Genomic DNA, 20859 nt, shown 5'->3' on the forward strand with positions numbered 1-20859 from the left:
AGCAGAATCACATGATCACATTCATATACCTCCACTTATTCAGGCATTCCTCAATTGATGGACGGCATCCCCTTAGGTTCCAATTTTTTATTACCACAAAAAGGTTCATGATATATTATTATACTTAAAGATGCTTTCCTGTCCTTTAGATCTTGTTTAGGTATCAACATAACAGTGATATAGGTGGGTGAAAGTACATACATTGTTTAGTAACTTTTTGTAAATGTTTTCAAATTGCTTTCTAAACTGGTTGGTTTGATTCACCAACAATACAGTCTTTTGCCTATTTTCCTAGAGCTTCTTTAATATTCATCATTTTTCTTTTTTTTCATCTTTGATACTTTGATGAATATGATGTAGAATCTCAAGTAATTCTAATTGTTTAATAAGTAGTGACTTGGAGTATTTTTTCATACAGCTACAGATACCATGAGTTTCTTCCCTTAAAAAGTACTAAGGGTTATTTTTTGACTCTCAATTGAAGAATGGCTGTTTTCCCCATAAGTTCAAATCAATACCTTATAAATTTTAGATATGAGACTTTTAAATTTGGAGAACATCTTGTAAAGATTTTTTTCACAATTTTTTACCCTTTAATCTTAGCATTATTTGATTTTTTGCAGTATTAAAATATCACCCATTTTATACATAACGTGGTATTAATTTTTCCAAATTATAATAATTTCTAGGACCCTAGAGACTTAGTCACTTAGGAAGAAATAAAACACTTTTACCTACAGAGCCCTGTTCTTTCAGATAAGAATGCAAAGGCTAACATTCTTCTCTTATCTAGTATATTATATATATATGGTACTACCTCTGTATTGTAACTTAACCCTTTTGTATACATGTGCAATAGGTTAATCTTTTAAACTACAAAATTTTTTTTTGCTGTTAGGGCTATTAGTTTCTATATGAACAGATTACATAAAGTTGTGCTTAGATGGAAACTAACTTCCTTTGCTTCCTGAGTCATTCTTCTTCAAGGTTGTCCTAAAATGTTATGATAATGTTGGTTTGGTTACAGGGCCATTTTTCACTTTGGCTTTTTTGGTTTTCCCCTGAAGTAACTTTAAAACCATTAAAGGTTTTTTGATCATTCTGCTTAGCACAAGACACCATGGCTTTGCATTCCTGATACAATGTTCAAAACGTTTTGACTTTCATTGACCTTAAATGATTTCCTGAACTAAGTTGGGACAAAACTCTAAACTTTTAAGCATTGTTATTGTGATTCCCCTATGTAGAACAGCCTGTTTAGAGTTAACCATGCTCAAGTATTTGTAATTGCTTAAGGGGATAGATTATGAATGAGAAAGAATTTTGGGTTGTGTTTATATTTTGTATTACAATTTGCTAAGGAAATATATGTTCTCAGGTATAAAGATATCTCATCCTGTCATCTTTGAAATAATGTTCAAACCTGAGAAACTTCATTAATTCAAAATAGTGTATACTTTGTAGCACTATGCTAGTTTGTCTTTTCTGTTGTGCAGAGTATTACATACATGTGGAAAATTTTTTGTTTGGACTCCACTAGGATTTTCTGGACTTTCAATGTGAAAGAATTTAAAGGACATTTTGTCTAGCCTTCTGTTTCCTTCCTCTAGTTTCCAGGGTAGGCATCACTAATAATTATTTGACCTTTCTATGAGCATATTCAGTTACAGAGACTTCATTACTTCCCAAGCCAGCCCTTTCCCTTTTTGGACAGTTTATATTGTTTCTCTTCAGGTGCTCAATTTCTTAATGATATCCTGCTTTTGGAAAGAATATAGTCAAGTGTTAAATTATTTGGTAACTATGTTTTTCATCTTTTTCTTGTCACACAGAAGAAACCATCTAATTCTACCATTAAGAAAAAAGCAACCAAAGTGACAGAAGCAAAAAAAGTGATGAAGAGGAAGTTCAAAGTAAATACAAAAGTCACCTTTACTGAAGATGGGGAGGTAGGTTCTGTAAATAATCTGCCATACAGCTCTATTCAAAACAAGAAGAATCAGTGTACCTGATTTGCTTCATTATTAACTATTTAAAACATGCAATATCTATAACATATCTGAGGTATCTCTAACAAGGTAGTTTCTGTACTTTATGATATGATATAGGAAAGTGAAAGTGACTCTAAAATGACTCCCAAGTTTAATAAAATGACAGAATTGGCTTCTTTGTAACATGTATTATAAAGAAGTGGGGCAATCTTGGTTAAGGGAGGGATAAAGGATGATGCCGTGATTTGTAAGGGGAATGAAGGGGATAGCTGAGTGTATGGAAGGGATGAATGAGGTGGTATATAGGAAGGTAAGGGAATGACAGGGAGTATACAGGAGGGCAGCTTAAACAGGCTTATTCACCAAGGCTAGAGACAGAGGGTACTGAGAGGAAATAGGCTGAGGTTCTTCAATCAGGGAAGGTATCTCTAAGGTACAAAAGGAGTTGGGCCAGTCAGAAATGTTTTATATCTGGCTGGAGGACTTCTCTTGTTAATTTCTAAGTCCCTTAAGGGAGGAGACAAAAGGGCTCCCCCCTGCCAGTGAAACTGATGGCTGCAGGAAGTCTCAGATAGGTACTTCCTGCCAAGATGGATGCTTGTGTTTCCCTCAAGAAATAAAAAGTAAAATAATTCCTTCCCTCTTTAGCCCTTGCCTTAATTTTCAATACAATGATTCACCAGAGATTTATATAGATGGTAACAAAGGGGATTTATTAAAGTCAGGAATAATCAGAGGGAAAGAGGTTTTAGGTTTTCTAACTGCTGCTAGGGAGAAGGCTGGATGGGGGGGGATGGGTCACAGGAGAGGTTTAGACTGAGAGAGTCCGGCTTTTCCAATCAGGAAGGTTTGACTGCCTTTGAAGTAAAATATTTATCAAATTACTAAATTGAGGTTAACTTGTTTAGGATGCCCTACTTGCCTACAGAATCTAAACCCACTATGTCCAATCACCAAGGCACCCTTCCTCCCAGGGCCCAAAGGGAATTTCAGGGAAATAACAGGAATGTAATGGAGAGATCAGGGAGAAGTCCAGAGAAATTAGATAGGTCCAAATTTCCCCTAGACAAAATAAGCACAGGCCAAAGCCGAAGCCAAAAGGCCAAAGCCAAGCCGAAAAGCCGAAGCCCAAAAAGCAAAAGCCCCCAGTCAAAGCGAAAGCCAGAAGGCAAAAGCCCTGTCAGTTGGACTTCAGCCCTATTTATAGCCTAAGGCTCCAACTGACTTTCTGAAGATTCTAAAACCTCCAACTGCCTTTTTTTGACAGTTTGAAATTGCAGAAGCAAAAGGCTTCTGCTAGCCATCTTGCATTACACATGTCTACTAAAAAGACTCTCCCTCCTCCCCCAGTGTCTCAACTTGACCCAAAGAGAAGACAATATTTGTATGGGTAGCTTTATTTCCTATTCTTTCTTTCCTTTGTACAAACTAGCCTGAACACTAAGGAAAGTGCTAGAGCACTAAGTCATAGTTTGCTAAAAGGCAATCTAATGACCCCATAGTGATGCCTCATTTTTTTTTTTAAACTCTTAGAATCAATAATTATGTATTGGTTCCAAGGCAGAACAGCAGTAAGGTGTAGGCAATGGGGATTGAGTGACTTGCCCAGGTTCACACAGCTAGGAAGTGTCTGAGGCTAGATTTGAAACTAGGCCCTTCCATCTCTATAGCTGGCTCTCAATCCACTGAGCCACCCAGCTACCTCCAATGCCTCATTTTTCATATGAATTAACAGAGGGCCCAAGAAGGGATGAGTTTCAGCAGAGCCAGAAGTAGAATCCCAGTTTCTTGACTCCCAAGTCTAGTGTTTCACACTACAACTGTGCTACTAATACATATCATCAGAATAGTATAATATAGCTTTGATTGCATCAATAAATTTGTCATATCTACAAATTCTACATATTTTATCAAAGGTATAAATAATGCTCATGTAGTCCTTGTATATTAGAGTAGTTTTAATCTGTCTTAGATATATGTATTTTTCAATAAATGGCAATTACAAAATTCCTTTCCAAATTTACCTTTCATGGGCCATAGGCTAAATTTGCACCAATTTTCTAAAAGCTCATGGCAAAAAGCTTAAAAAGGCAGATGAAAACCAAATCGTGGTATTTGCAAAAGAAACCTTTATGTTTTTAATAGTGAATTTTGTATAATTGATAACAGTTTACCACTACTTTCCTTAAATGATATGCTGAATGAAAAATATTTGTTTTTTTCTTGAAGATAATCAGGTTCTTTAATGTGCTGAAATGGTTAACTGCAGAGATTTAACTTTTTATGTCTAATTAGCATAAAAGACATTTTTTGTGTCTAATTAGCATAAGCTTTTTTAGTAGGGGAAAGAATCCTCATATTTAAATGTTAAGATTTATTTATTGCTAATAGGAACTTTTTGAAATATGCTTTTGAATCATACTGTATTACATGACCGAAAATATTGGCCTTAGCTTAGTCTTTTTCCTTGTGGGGTCAAAACAATGGTCTTGTTAAGTCACCAAAAATATTCATCATACACCTACTAGCTTTGTGGTCTTTTTGATGAAATCTTCAGTCTTCATACACTTTATACTTTGGTACTGCATACTTTATAGAGATCACAAAATATCAAATTGAACAAGATGTCCATGGCTGTCATTCTTCATCTATCTAAGAATGCCCTTTAAAATATAATCGTTGAATGCTCCTTCACCCTTTGTTTGAGCCTCTTTAGTAGGAAGGAGCCTTTTGCTTCAGTCTTCATTTCTTAATAGTTATAATTCTGTCCATGTGTCCTAAATCTGCTTCTATCCAGTTTTTACTTAGTTCTCCCCTATAGGACCAAAAAATTGTACAGAAAGTTTAAGTAACAATGATATTAGGGCAAAAATTTTGTGTTCATATCTCCATTTTAGTTTGAATAATTATCATTTTGAATGATAGAATTTATTGACATCTTCTCTTTGAATTAACAGTTAGTTCAACAGTGGCCACCTATACAGAAATCCATTGTGAACAAACCTGAGGAAGAGGATGAAGGACCTGGCATTAACTTAGAGAAAGCAAAGGAAAGACTACAAGAAGAGGACAAATTTGACAAAGAAGAATACAGAAAGAAAATTAAAGCAAAGCATAGGGTAAGCCCTGCGTTTTGTTCTTTAAAAATTTGTTAACAATTTTTTAATCTCATCTTTATTCTCATATATGGGAGAGGGAGAAGGGAAAGGGGAGAGAGGTGAGGGGAGAATTACCCTGGCATGGTCCAAAGGTCTGAACCAGGCAGGGCTTCAGAGGCCCCAGCAAAGGGGGGGGTTCAGAGGTTAATTAAACAAGGCTTCTAGCCACAAGGCCTCCTCCAAGAAGAGAGGCGTCTTCGGAGGCTAGTGCCTCCAGAAAAGCCAAGGAAAGGGAGTCAGCTTTTCACTTACCCACATGTCACAATCCAAAAGGAAACAGTCTGACGTCTCAAGCCTGACCTCGTCCAAGGCCAAATTCAAAGGGCAAAATCCCCCTCACTTGAAGTTACCTTCATATTTAAAAGACAGAAGTATCCACCTTCCAGTTTTAACTTTGCTTTGGATTGCCAGGGGGCAGTCAGTTTTTTTGATTTGTCACTCTCTAGCACATGTGGGTCACAGACACTGCCTGCCACTTAGTCCTTAAGTGGATTGGGGTGTATACATTACTGGGGGCTAAAGAATAAATAGGGGAGAGATAATTCCATCTTCACAGCTGTGAATAGCATTTTCATCCTTAGCCTTGTGATTATCTTTGGAGACATGCTTTACTTAAGTTAGATAAATTCATCCTCAGTGATAGGGTTATTCCATTTGTTGTCCCAGACTCAAAATAAGAGATTATACTATAATATAAAAAAAAGAAATCTTGGACACCATATTATAAGAAATCATTCAGAAAATTGCACTGATTTTCTTAAACAGAAGGGGAAAATAGAAATTGAAAGAATCCACTGACCACCTCCTGAAAGAGACCTTGAAATAAAACATCCTAGGACTATTAAAATCAAAACTCCCAGACCAAGGCAAAGTAATGCAAGCAGCCAGGAGACCATTCAAATACCATGGAGCAATGGTCAAGATTACACAAGATTTAGCAGCTTCTACATTAAAGAACCAGAAAGCATAGAATATGATATTCAGAAAGGCAAGGGATTCAGGCCTACAACCAATACTTACTGAACATAAATAATCCTTCTGGAGTAAAATGACATTTAATGAAACAGAAGACTTCCAAGCAGTCCTGACAAAAAAACTAGAGCTAAAAAGAACATCTGATGATCAGATTTGGTTCTTAAGAGAAGCATAATAAGTAAACAAACTGAAAACTTATGGGTTAAATTTGGTACATCTATACCTAGGAAGGTGGTAATTAAGCTACTTAAGATATCTGTGATACTTGAGATTATCAAAGTTCTTATAGTGTTGAAGATATATAAGGTGCTTACGATACTTAAGATCTTTTTCACTACCGGGACAGTAAGAAGTAATATACATACAAAGAAGGGAGGAAGTGGAATAGGATGGGTTAATATACAAAAAATAAAATACAATCAAGTAATGGGAAAGAGGAATATATGTGGAGAAGAGAAAGAATGAGATAAAAGTATATATCATGCAACATGGCCAATTGGGTTTTATACCAGGAATGCAGGTCCAGTATTAGGAAAACTGTTACATAATTGACTGTATCAATAACAGAACCAACAGAAACCATATGGTTGTTCTTGATGTGCAGAAAAAACCTTTGACAAAATACAACACCCATTGTTTATGAAAAACATTAGAAAATATTGAAGTAAAAAGAGCTTTTCTTAAAATGATAAAGGGAATCTATCTAAAACCACCAGCAAGCATTTTCTGTAATGGAGACAAACTTCCCAGTAAGATCACTGGTGAAGCAAGGTTGCCCATTTTCACCACTACTATTTTACTTTGTGCTACAAATGCTAGTGATGGCAATGAGTAGAAAAAGAAATTGTAGGAATTCGAAGGGAAGTGAAAAAACAAAATATTACTCTTCGCAGTTCATATAATGAAATACATAGAGAATCCCAAGGAAATCAACCAAAAAACTAATAAGAATAATTAACAACTTTGACAGTTGTAGGATATATAAAAAACCCATATAAATATTCAGCTTTTCTATTTACCACCATGAATTTCTATTTTCAACAGCAAGAATTGTAGGTGATATGAGATACTTACCAAAACAAACTTAGCAACTGTAAGGATATAATTAAAAAACACTTTTCATACAGATAAACTCCTCTAACATAAGCAATTTGAAAAATATTAATTGCTTCTCAGTAGGCTGAGCCAATATAATAAAAATGACAATCCTATCTAAATTATTTTACCTGTTCAATGCCATTCCAATTATATTACTCAAAAATTATTTCCAAAAACTAGAAAAAATAATAACAGAATTCTTATGGGAGAACAAAAGGCCAAGTATATCAAGGGAAGTAATGGGAAAAAATATATAAAGAAAGGATCCCTGGTCATGTCTGATCTCAGACTATAGTATAAAGTGATAATAGAGTAGGGATCAATGGAATAGGTTAGGAAATCAACACACAGTTGTTAATGACCATAGTAAACTAGTATTTGATAAACCCAAAGACCTAAACTATCAAGGTAAAAAGAACTCAGTATTTGAGAAAAACTGCTCTGAAAATTGGAAAACAATATGGCAGAAATTAGGTATAGAACAGCAACTCAATTCATAAAGTCAAAATGGATACTTTTATGCCTTAAACAAATTAGGTGAAAACAGAAAGTTCTACTCATCAGACTTATGGATAAGGGAAGAAATTATGACCAAACAAGACATGAGACAATAATGAAAAATAATTTGGACTACATCAAATTAAAAAGGTTTTGTGCAAACAAATCAGGCAAATAACAAATTGGGGAAAATTTTTATAGTAAATATCTCTTGACAAAGGCCTCATTTCTCAAATATATAGAGAATTGAGTCAAATTTATAAGAATACAAACCATTCTCCAATTGAAAAATGGTCAAAAGATATGAATTGGCAGTTCCCACATGAAAAAATTAAAACTGTACACAGTCATATAAAAATGATCAAAATCACTATTGATTAGAGTTATGCAAATTAAAACAGTTCTGAGATACCACTTCATACCTATCAGATTAGCTAATGTGACCAAAAAGGAAAATAATAAGTATTGGAGGGGGTATGGGAAAATTGGGCACTGATACATTTTTGGTGGAATTATGAACTGATATCACCATTCTAGAGAGCAATCTGAAACCACACCCAAAGGGCCATAAACCTATATATTTCCTTTAACGCTGCAAAGATCAGAGTTAGGGGAAAAATACCTACTTGCACAAAAATATGTTTAGCAGTTCTCTTTCTAGTGGCAAAGAAGTAGAAACTGAGTGGGCATCCATCAATTGGGAAATAGCTGAACAAGTTGTGGCTTATAATGGAATGCTACTGTGTCACAAGAAATGATAAAAAGGTTGAGATCAAATCGGAAAGACTTATATGAACTGATGCAAAGAAGTGAACAAAAGCAAGAGAACAATATATATTGTAAGAGCAATATTGTATGATGATCAACTGTGAATAAAACTGTTACCATCAAAACAATGTCCCAAGATAACCCCAAAATACTCATGAAAAAAAAATGTTCTCCAAAGGCAAAGGAGGAACTCTGTTGGAATCTGATTGCACATGAAAGCATGTAATTGTTTACTTTTTTCCTTCATATTATTTCCTATATATATTATTGTATATGTGTTATGTGTCTTCTGTCAAAACATAGGTAATATGGAAGTATATATTGCATAAAAGCACTGGTATAACCTTTAGCAGACCATTTACTACCTCAGGTGGGGGGAATTTAGGAGAGGAGAGAATCTGAATCACAACATATCAGAAAATAATTGTCAAATTGTTTCTATATGTAATTTAAAAAAAAGGAAGTTTAAAAAAGAAGATGAAATAAAGTTATTACTATATATTTAAAACAAGAAAACCAGTTATCCTGATCCCAGTTTAAGAACCTTCACCTACAGGAACATCTCTAGGATGTTACATAAGATGTTCCCTGGCAGGTTTAAGGAGAGGTATGGATAAAAAACAGAGATAGGAAGCAGGTTGTATTCTCCTTTAATACAAAGAATGCCTCTATCAATGAGATCAATAAGCTCAGTTTCACAAATCCTTTGTCAACATGAAAGATTCAAACCTTTTTCAGTGTAGTATAGTTTAAAACATTGTGCAACTTGTACTTAGGGGCCTTTTCTGTATATGGGCCTCAGGTCAATGGCCTTGTGGGCATAGGTGCTTGAAATTTTAAAAAAGATACTTGCCTAAAATTGTCTCTCTGTGTGTCCTCTTTTTCCATGGACATAAATTTTTAAATTGTGACATTGATTTATACGTAGCTACAGAAAATGCAGGTTAGTATTTAATCTTCTTTATTTCTCATTTATTTTTTCATCACATACCAGCACATTGTTAATAAATAAGCCAAGTATTTTATAGAAAATAAGCCCTTCTTTGCATAATACAAGTCCTGACTCAATAAGTTTTTAGATGGGCAGACAGCCTACTTCCATCATCACCAATGTTCAGTTCCACCCACATTGTCCATCTGCCACTACAAGGTCTGTGGTTTTCTCTAGTTTTTGACTAGTAACACTAAAGGCCTCCTAGTTCTCTAGTTGAGAGGACTTATATTTGTAATACTGTTTTGTGTTTATCTGCTCTTCTCCTCCCCCTCCCACACACCCCCCCCCCCCCCCAAAAAAAGATTGGAATACTTTGTAAACAAAATGTGAATTTATATTGTTTTGAAAACTTTTTGCAACCTTCCTTAAGGTAGTTGGAAACACCCTGGAGTTCCACAACAAAGCAAAGGAATCATAGCATTAAAGTTGTATGTGGTGAAAGTGAAGGGATGGAGGTAGGATGCTAGGATGGATGGGAGAAAGGAGAGAGGAAGGTAGAGGTCCCAGCCTCACAGGGGGAAATTGATCAGAGCCCTCAAATGAATGATCAGAGAGTAACTTTAGGGTCTGAATAGCTAGGTTTTATTTTAATTAGAAAAGGAAAGGTCTAGGGAAAACTAGGAGGTAGGAAGAAAGGGAAAAAGGTGCCAAGAGAGAGATCAGGGTCTCAGGGTAGGGAAAGTAGACCCTCCTGGGTAGAGAGAGAGCAGAGCTCAAGGTTGAGAGCCTAGCCAACCTCCAAGGTTGAGAGACAAGGTGCCAAACTTTCTCTTTTATCCTTTCCCTGACACTTCCCCCAAAGGAAGTGGGAGGTGTCAGGGGAAGTTGTAGCAGAGAGTCCTGGGAGACAAAGTCTTACAGGGCTTACAATAATTTCAAATGACACAAAGTTCAAACTGGCATTGTCATCAGGCAAATAGAATTTTCGTCTCCTGCATTAACCATTAAGGAATTCAGAGCTTGGTCCTGCATCTCCTTCAGTGTATTGTATGTAGAGGTCTTTGTTTGATCTTTGACTCCTTTTTACATGGTTTCTGTTAAATGGACCAGTAGACCTTTTGCTTTTCTACAATAGCAATCCACATTCCATTCATTTAAAATGTGATGTATTTTCACAGTGCCATTTTACGAATAGGAAGGAAGAAGATATTAAACATAGCTTTGGGGAGAGGGATGGATAGAAAAATATACTATCCATAAGGTGAATAAATCAACCTGAAATAAACTGATTAAAAATTATTAGGACCTGAAATTTTTTTGTTAATGTCAGGAATGTCAAAAGGACTTTGTACTGTTTCACAAAACTGTTTCAGCTATATAACTCAAAACTGTTACATAGTATTGTTCATGTATTGAAATCTAAAAGCTCCACAACTTGCGAAGCATTTGCAAAGTCTTTTTCCCCTTGTTCGACCATTTAAATTATGATTGAGACAAAGGGTATAGTTCAAGATATAAAGGCCTTTCTACTCTTCCTTTTCCCAATCTATGAATGATGAAATTAGATGAAAAAGAAACATATATAACCTCATATGAAATCTGATTCTGTTTTTGAATCCTTTTCAATTAAAATGGTTGATATTTGGCAAAGAAATCTAAGTACTTTAATGGTTTTCAGGATTTATCTACATTTAGTTTATAATTTCCTAGAATAATCCACATTATACAGATCATATATAATGTTTTTAGAAGAAGACTTTATTGTTCAAAGGCATTCATGTAAATATAACTTGATTTTATGTTGTTGTTTTTTTTGTCAAAGAAAAGGGGTTTTTTTGGCATCTAGTCAAGATCAATACAAAATTATTATCTTATAACTTAAATGAGGTAGCAGAAAAGGACTCAAATCTTTTTGGAGTACGATATTAGAATTTATAAAATGTGCTCTAGCTGAACACTGTGCTTTGGTGGGAAGAGTGAAGAGAGGGAAAAGAGAAAGAAGAGACAAGAAAAAGAAGGAAAGAGAGCTGAAGTGTTATATTTAAGGAAAATAGAAAGGCATTTGGATTAGAAAATTGTTTCATTCAACACTAATTAAAATACTCCTTGGAAAAGCTATTGAAATTGAAATCCTGTTTTTACACAGAGTATGAGCTATAGAAACAAAATCCCTAGGAAACTGAACTTATTTAATTCATAAACTACTGTTTAAACAATCCAGTCTTAAAAGTATATGTAATTTTTCAAGATAACTTCTTTTGAAGACAAAATTTCTCTTGTGTATGTAGGAATTAGAACTTTGTAACAAACACATTTTATTTAGGCAAAAATTCTTAAACAGTACTTTTATGTAGCATAGAATTTGTGTATCTCTAATTCAGCCTGTAGAATTAGGCAGTAGATTAACCAACAGTTTTCATTGTTCAAAGATGCTGACATTTCTTATCACCCTGGTTAGGCAACAAAATACTCAGAAACAATTGGAAGAGTTTCAATTGATTTTGGGAATTTTAGAATTCATTAGCCAAGTTAAGATAGTTCTTTTCTGTCTTGTGAAGATAAAAATATTATAGGTACTCAGTATATTTTCATGTTTATTTGAAAAGATTGAATGGTACTTAAAGTGAATTGTATTATTAATGATTTAGTAAAGTCTCATTAAAACATTGCAAGGTCCTTAACACAGAGCCTTGGAAGAGAGGGAGCCATGAGAGGTCTGAGGAGGGATAGTGTTTTGAAAGAGCAGCTGTGAAGAGTAGAATAGCAAGTTGATAAGGGAGTTATAGTAGAATTGCCAATCAGCAATGAAGGCCTAGATGAGGTTGTGCAATGTATATTTTAGTGGACTCAGAATAGTTGCATGATTTTCCCCATTTTCATTTAGGGAAGAAAGAAAGGAATGAGCCAAGTTTGATAAAGAGATTCTTGAAAATAGAAGTGTACATTTAAAATCTATATCAGATTGTTTACTGTCTTGGAGATTGAAAAGGAAAAAGAGGAAGAAAAAAATTTGGAATTCAAATTTTATTTAAAAATTTTAAAAATAATTTAAAATGGTTAAAATTGTTTTTATATGTAATTGAAGAAAAATAAAATAATTATTTTTAAGAAAAAGAAAGTGGAGTGGTACATTTGTGCAAGCGGGTAAGATTAAAGATATGATCTTTTTTGTGTGTCATTGAAGGAATGTAGTGGAGTGGGTCATGGGAAATGAGTAGACTGAAGAACTAAGTGACTGGGATATTTGAAGGAGAGTCACTGTGCATGATAACATTCCCTTGCATGAAGGCAGAAATTGGGAGAGGAGAGGAAAATTATAAGCCATGTCCTAAATTCTTTGAGGAAAGAAAGAGAGTGACCTGGGTTGGGGTGTAGACATCAGTTGTCTGGATTTTTTTATTTTTTAAACATTTATTAATATTCATTTTTAACATGGTGACATGATTCATGCTCCTACTTTCCCCTTCACCCCCCGCTCTCCTCCCACCCATGGCTGACACACATTTCCACTGGTCTTAACATGTGTCCTTGATCAAGACCTATTTCCAAATTGTTGTTAGTTGCATTGGTGTGGTAGTCTACATCCCCAATCATGTCCTCCTCAGCCATGCGTTCAAGCAGTTGTTTTTCTTATATGTTTCCTCTCCTGCAGTCCTTCCTCTGAATGTGGGTAGCGTTCTTTACCATAAATTCCTCAGAGCTGTCCTGTCATTGCTTTCTGCTAGTACAGAAGTCCATTGCATTCGATTTTACCATAGTATATCAGTCTCTGTGTGCAGTGTTCTTCTGGCTCTGCTACTTTCACTCTGCATCAATTCCTGGAGGTCTTTCCAGTTTACCTGGAACTCCTCTAGTTTATTATTCCTTTTAGCACAATAGTATTCCATCACCAGCATATACCACAGTTTGTTCAGCCATTCTCCAATTGAAGGACATACCCTCATTTTCCAGTTCTTTGCCATCACAAAAAGCTCAGCTATAAATATTTTCGTACAAGTCTATTTATTTATGATCTCTTTGGGGTACAAACCCAACAATGGTATGGCTGGATCAAAGGGCAGGCATTCTTTTATAGCCCTTTGAGCATAGCTCCAAATTGCCAGCCAGAATGGTTGGATCAGTTCACAACTCCACCAGCAATGCATTAATGTCCCAATTTTGCCACATCCCCTCCAGCATTCATTACTCTCCCCTTCTTTCATTTTAGCCAATCTGCTAGGTGTGAGGTGATACCTCAGAGTTGTTTTGATTTGCATTTCTGTAATTATTAGAGATTTAGAACACTTTCTCATGTGCTTATTAATACTTTTGATTTCTTTACCTGAAAATTGCCTATTCATGTCTCTTGCCCATTTATCAATTGGGGAATGGCTTGATTTTTTAATACAATTGATTTAACTCCTTGTATATTTGAGTAATTAGACCCCTGTCAGAGTTTTTCGTTATAAAGATTTTTCCCCAATTTGTTGTTTCTCTTCTGATTTTGACTACATTGTTTTTATTTGTACAAAAGCTTTTTAGTTTAATATAATCAAAACCATTTCATTTACATTTTGTAATTTTCTCTAACTCTTGCTTGGTTTTAAAATCTTTCCTTTCCGAGAGATCTAATAGGTATACTATTTTGTGTTCACTTAACTTATTTATAGTTTCCCTCTTTATATTCAAGTTGTTCACCCATTCTGAATTTATCTTAGTGTAGGGTGTGAGATGTTGATCTAAACCTAATCTCTCCCATATTGTTTTCCAAATTTCCTAGCAGTTTTTGTCAAATAGTGGATTCATGTCCCAAAAATTGGGTTCTTTGGGTTTATCATACACTGTCTTGCTGACGCCATTAACCCCAAGTCTATTCGACTGATCCTCCCTTCTATCTCTTAGCCAGTACCATATTGTTTTGATGACTGCTGCTTTATAGTATAGTTTAATATCTGGTACTGCTAGGCCCCCTTCCTTCACATTTTTTTTTCATTATTTCCCTTGATATTCTTGATTTTTTGTTATTCCAAATGAAACTTGTTATATTTTTTCCTAATTCAGTAAAGAAGTTTTTTTGGTAATTCGATAGGCATGGCGCTAAATAGGTAAATTAATTTGGGTAGAATGGTCATTTTTATTATGTTAGCTCGTCCTACCCATGAACAATTAATGGCTTTCCAATTGTTGTGATCCAGTTTTGTTTGTTTGGAAAGTGTTTTGTAGTTGTTTTCGTATAATTGTTGTGTTTGTTTTGGTAGATAGATTCCCAAGTATTTTATATTGTTTAGGGTGATTTTAAATGGTGTTTCTCTTTCTACCTCTTGCTGCTCTAATGTGTTGGAAATATATAGAAAAGCTGATGATTTATGTGCATTTATTTTGTATCCTGCAACTTTGCTAAAGTTGTTGATTATTTCTACTAGCTTCTTAGTTGATTCTCTAGGATTTTTTAAGTATACCATCATATCATCTGCAAAGAGTGATAGCTTAGTCTCCTCATTGCCTATTTTGATACCTTCAATTTCTTTTTCTTCTCTAATTACTACTGCTAGTGTTTCTAGTACTATGTTGAATAGTAGAGGTGATAATGGGTATCCTTGTTTTACTCCTGATCTTATTGGGAAGGCTTCTAATTTATCCCCATTGCATATAATGCTTGTTGATTGTTTTAGGTATATACTGTTTATTATTTTTAGGAAAGGTCCTTCTGTTCCTATACTTTTCAGTGTTTTCAATAGGAATGGATGCTGTATTTTGTCAAAGGCTTTTTCAGCATCTATTGAGATAATCATGTGATTTTTGTTTGTTAGACTGTTGATAATGGTCAATTATATGGATGGTTTTCCTAATGTTGAACCATCCTTGCATTCCTGGTATAAATCCCACCTGATCATGGTGGATGATCTTCTTAATTACTTGCTGGAGTCTCTTTGCTAATATTCTATTTAAGATTTTTGCATCTATGTTCATTAGGGAGATTGGTCTGTAGTTTTCTTTCTCTGTTTTTGATCTCCCTGGCTTTGGAATCAGTACCATATTTGTGTCATAAAAGGAATTTGGTAGGACTCCTTCTTTGCTTATCATATCAAATAATTTGTATAGTATTGGGATTAGTTGCTCTTTGAATGTCTGATAGAATTCACTTGTGAATCCATTTGGTCCTGGCGCCCTGTTGTCGGGTCCCTTCGTTCGTCTGGATTCGTTTTTATGTGCCCTTGAGGATTCCTTTATGCTTCGGTTAGGAGAGATCAAGCTGCTGCTCCTTACTCTGCCGCCATCTTAACCGGAAGTCCAAAAGAAACCAGTTTTCTGGATTTTGATTGGTTTGTAAATATCAATAGCATGAACCCGATAGGGAGGGAAGTTCTCAAGAAGATTTAATAAGAACCTAGAAGTGGCAATGGGGAGCAACTTCCAACTTCTTCTGCCTATATCTGTGAGTTAAGGAGAATGAGTGAAGGTGCAGCCAGTACTAGAAAGGGTGGCCAGAGAGGCTGTGTCATCAGGTGTGGGGCAGTTTTCATTATAAGCTTTTGTTCAGTTGTTTTTCAGTTGTGTCTGACTCTGTGATCCCATTTTGGGGTTTTCTTGGCAAAGATGCTGGAGTGGTTTGCCATTTCCTTCTCCAGTCTCATTTTACAAAGAACTGAGGCTAACAGGGTTAAATGATTTGCCCAGAATCATACAACTAGTAGTGTCTAAGGCCAGAATTGAACTTAGGAAGATGAGTCTTTCCTACCCTGTGCCTGGCACTCTATGTACTGTGCCATCTAGCTACCCCAGTATAACTATTTCTTTTTTAGATTTTTTTAATTAATAATTTTTATTTTTTAGAAAAGTTATCATGGTTACATGATTCATGTTCTTAGTTCCCCTTCACCCTTCAAATTCCCCCCCCCCCCCCCAGCCCATAACCGATGCACATTTCCACTGGTTTTAATATGTGTCATCGATCAAGACCTATTTCCAAATTGTTGATAGTTGCATTGGTGTGGTAGTTTCAAGTCTACATCCCCAATCATGTCCGCCCCAACCCATGGGTTCAAGCAGTTGTTTTTCTTCTGTGTTTCTGCTCCTGCAGTTCTTCCTTTGAATGTGGGTAGCATTCTTTTACATAAGTCCCTCAGAATTATCCTGGCTCATTGCATTGCTGCTAGTACAGAAGTCTATTACATTCTATTTTACCACAGTGTATTGGTCTCTGTGTACAATGATCTCCTGGATCTGCTCCTTTTGCTCTGCATCAGTTCCTGGAGGTCATTCCAGTTCACATGGAATTCCTCCAGTTTATTATTCCTTTGAACACAATAGTATTCCATCACCAGCATATACCACAATTTGTTCAGCCATTGCTCAGTTGAAGGGCATACCCTCATTTTCCTATAGTAACTATTAAAAGGAATATTTAGAGGGTGTTCAGAAGGAAAAGTTTTAAGATGGAGATAAGTTTGTTACCTATGGAAAGGTTTTCCAGAGGTCATAGTGGAACAGCTCAAGGATTAAATTCAAAATCTTCTATTTACCATTCAAAACCCTTCATAACCTATGCCTTTCCAACCTTGCTTGCTCCTGACTTCATACTCTTTGATCTAGTGGCACTGAACTCTTGATTGTTCCTCAAAAAAGATACTCTTTCTCTTGCAAATGGTGGAGTATTTTAACAACATTTTCATTTTTTCCTCTGGTTAACAAAGAACTTTACTACCATTGTTTCTGTGGAAATTTTATAATCCAAATTTTGAACAAGGAACAAAACTTGGAACATGATTTTATCATCTTATTGATGGGAGTTGAATAAATATTTCATATTATGAATTATCTGTTTTTCTAAAAAATTTTTAAAGGACCTTTTTTCTTCCATTTCTCAGATGATAGTAATATTCTAATTGCTTAAGCTTAACATGGCTGTTTTGTACCTGAAATAGCTTCTTTTAATATTTTATTCACTGTCTTTTCCTTTCATCATTGATAAACAATACATTTTACACAGTGATGTGCTGGAATTGTTTTAGCAGCTGCGTTAAACAGATCTTGAACTTGGGTTTTGTGAAATTAAGGACTGCAGTCACCTGAGTTTCATATACTCCAGCTTTCAAATCATTTCTTTATAAGCATTCAATCATTTGACTGATTGTAAAGTTACTGCCTGCTTAAGCTGAATTTCTTGAATGTATAACTCTCTTTATTTTAAAATTTTCTTCATATATTTTGAGAGTCACCTTGGTATAATTTATAGATAGCAGGACTTGAAGCCAGGAAGACCTAAGTCTCAATTCTGCTCATGTCACATACTGTCTACATGACCCTAGACAAGTTGTTCTCTGAATATTCTAAACAACTATAGCCATAGCCATAATAAGGATCTAAGAAATAAAGAAAAAAATCCTTTACCTAAATTTTACAAAAAGAAATAATTCATAATATAAAATTAGTAATTACTCTCTTTCAATAGTGAGATTGGATTATGTTCCAAAAACTTAAGTTTCATAGAATGCACACTCACCTGTATTGATAATATTAAAATAGCTAAAATTCCAATACTGCTTACTGTGTTCCTGGTACTGTGCTAAGCACTTTAAAATTATCTCATTTGATCCTTACAACCCTAAGAAGTAGGCGCTATAATTATTTTTCACATTTTACAGATTAGGAAATGTCTAGGCTCACACAGCTAGTGTCTTAGGGCAAATTTGTAATATGGGTCTTCTTGTCTCTAGGCCAAGTTCTGATTCCACTGTGCCAAAGAGATTTTCTTCCCTAAACCAATGAAATCACAGTAACTCTATTATTTTGATTTTTAAATATTCATTTCTCACATTAAACCCTTGTAGTAAAGAAGAAAACTGACAAAATGCATTAGGCCTTTTACCTCTACCCAGAGGAAAGAAGTATTTTTCTTTCTCCTTCTTCAGGGCCAAACACACAGCCCTCATTATAAATGTGAAAACAAACATGGAAAATCTAATATTTAGTCCCTGCCACTCTATAAGGCACGAAATATCAATGGGTGTGTGTGTACCCATAGGCTCTATCAAGAAGTTATGACCAAGTCATGATATTCTTAACTTTTTTTTGTCATGACTTCTTGATAAAATCTATGGGCATCTCATAATAATGTTTTTAAATGCATAAAATAAAATAGAATTACAAAAGAAACCAATTCATACAAACATTTTTAAAAATTGTAGCTAAAAAACTTTAAGGGAAAGTGACCAAAAGATATTATACATAATTTTAATTTTCTTTTAAGTACTCAAGTTGGAGGGCTCAAATTCTGTCTGAGATAAACATGATTAGCATCATGATATTTCATCAGTAAAATTATGTAGATTTCTCTTTTTCATATGCCATGTTAAAACTGCATATTTTAAAGCAAATTAAAATTAGTATGTTTGTTGTTGTGATACACAAGAGAGAAATTTATTTGCTCAAATAAATTATTCATTAAGCAAATACTTTACTGAATAAAATAACCTTTATTTGTTGAATTTTCTGTCCAAGGGATTCATAGTATGCTTTTCTTGAATTATATATATGTATATCTTTATATAACTTGGAATCTAAAGGATATAAACGATTTTAACATTTTTCATATTCTGTTTGCAAAAAGGTATTTACATTTTATTTTTTGCTATTTAACAAGCTTTTCCTTTTGATTAGATTTTGTTATCCATGGCAATTAAAGTCTTACTTTTATTAATGCATTATATACTTATGTTCTCTTTGATTTTTAAAAATAGTGAACATACGAACTTTTCAATTTCCTTAAACTCATGTTTGTCTTCTTTCTTTGTATTTTTGCCATCATTGACCCTTATTTCTCCCTTCATCATATTTTCCTGTGGGAATTATAGTTATGTTTACTTGAGTCATAGTGTCTAAAATTCCTTTTGTTATCTACAGATTAGGTATACTAAAGGACTTTTATGCCCTTGAAAGAATTTGTGAAGCAATATCTTTTAAGTTTTGTATTTAGCTCTGCTCAGAGGAGATAAATAAAAATTTTTATACATATAGACTACTTATTAGTAATTTATCAGAATACTTGAGATGATTTTACATATGGTATGAGTTTTATGGTATTAAAATATATGTCAATTTGAATAGCTTTCTTAGTTTCTAAGCTTCATTTTTTGGTAGGTTGATATTTGTCACAGAATTGCCTAGTGGGAAGAAACACATAGGCCATCCAAGTCCAACTTGTGCCTTTACAAGACTCCCCCTTTATAATATCCCCTCCAAATGTTTATGTCCAGCCTTTTCTTGAACTCTGCCATTGAATGGCAACTGTTATTATTAATTAGGTTTCCAAACATTTGGCCTAAATTAGCCTCTTCATTTTTTTCCCCTTTCCTTTTCTCTGACAGATTTTTGAAGACAGTTATCATAACCTCTATCCCAACCAAATGTTTTCCAGTCTATACATTTTTACTTCCTTCAGCACATCCTTATGGGATATAGAGTATATACAGATTTCTTATTATCCTGTTTACATGCAACTTAAAACTTTGTGGTATAACTATGGCAAAAAGAGATCTGTCTTTTCCATAGGCCTGAATATTATCATTTTCTTAATACATGTTAAGATTGCTGTAGCCTTTTTGGTTGTCACATTAAACAAGTACTGTTATGTCATTGAGTTTAAATATGATTAAAATCCCTAGATCATTTTCAAGCACATTATTGTTTTTCTTGTAAAGGTCATTTTTTTTAAATTTATGTATAGCATAGTGATAGAGAGATGGCTTGAAGCCTATGTTCATAGCTCATGTCTGGCACATACTGGCCGAAGGAACTCAGGTCAGTCAATTGATGTGTCTTAGGCAGCAAACTCTTTCCTGAAACACTTAAGTTGCCAAGATAGCAATGGCCTATAATATTTGAGGGAATTTTGCCATCTAAGAGACCCCTACAGTAGTGGCATCGTGGTTTTAATCTTTATCACTTTAAGACTTAATATTTATCCCTAATAAATTTTAATCTTTTCAGTTTAGTCTAATGTTCTAGCTTGTTCAGATATTTTTTTACTCTTTTTTATAAATTTTTTAATATTTTATTTTTTTAGAAAAATTTTCATTGGTTGTATGATTCTTGTTTTTACTTTCCCCTTCACTCCTCTTTACCTACCACCCCCCAATATTATTTTTTTACTCTTAACTATCACATTGGTGTAACTCTCCCAGCTTTGTGTCTTCATCAGATTTGATAAGCATGCCATGTGTGTTTTTTTGAGGCATTAATAAGAAGTCTAAGCCATGCATTCCAGTCTTGGATGCTGGAGCATTCTGCTGCATTTCTTCCTTCTAAATTAATGTTGAATCATGAATGCTACTTTTCAAGGCTAGTCAGTCGTTCTACCCAGCTGTGAAGTCACTTTATTATGTAGCATGGGTTAGTGAAACAAATGCTGAATTTGGAGCTGAAGAATTCAAGTTTCAAATCTGTTTCTGTCATTTAC

The 20859-nt window shown here is 34.5% G+C and overlaps 1 protein-coding gene across 1 annotated transcript in view; it reads left to right on the forward strand.

The window, feature by feature from the left end:
* The window catches only part of DDX10 (DEAD-box helicase 10), a 286236-nt gene that overhangs the window by 191670 nt on the left and 73707 nt on the right, over positions 1-20859 (forward strand). The window contains exons 15-16 of the mRNA XM_044669140.1: positions 1833-1949; positions 4949-5110. Coding sequence (XP_044525075.1) covers positions 1833-1949; positions 4949-5110 — 279 coding nt within the window. The remainder of the gene's footprint in view (positions 1-1832; positions 1950-4948; positions 5111-20859) is intronic.

Source organism: Gracilinanus agilis, chromosome 3, assembly GCF_016433145.1.
Source record: "Gracilinanus agilis isolate LMUSP501 chromosome 3, AgileGrace, whole genome shotgun sequence".
NCBI lineage: Eukaryota > Metazoa > Chordata > Mammalia > Didelphimorphia > Didelphidae > Gracilinanus > Gracilinanus agilis.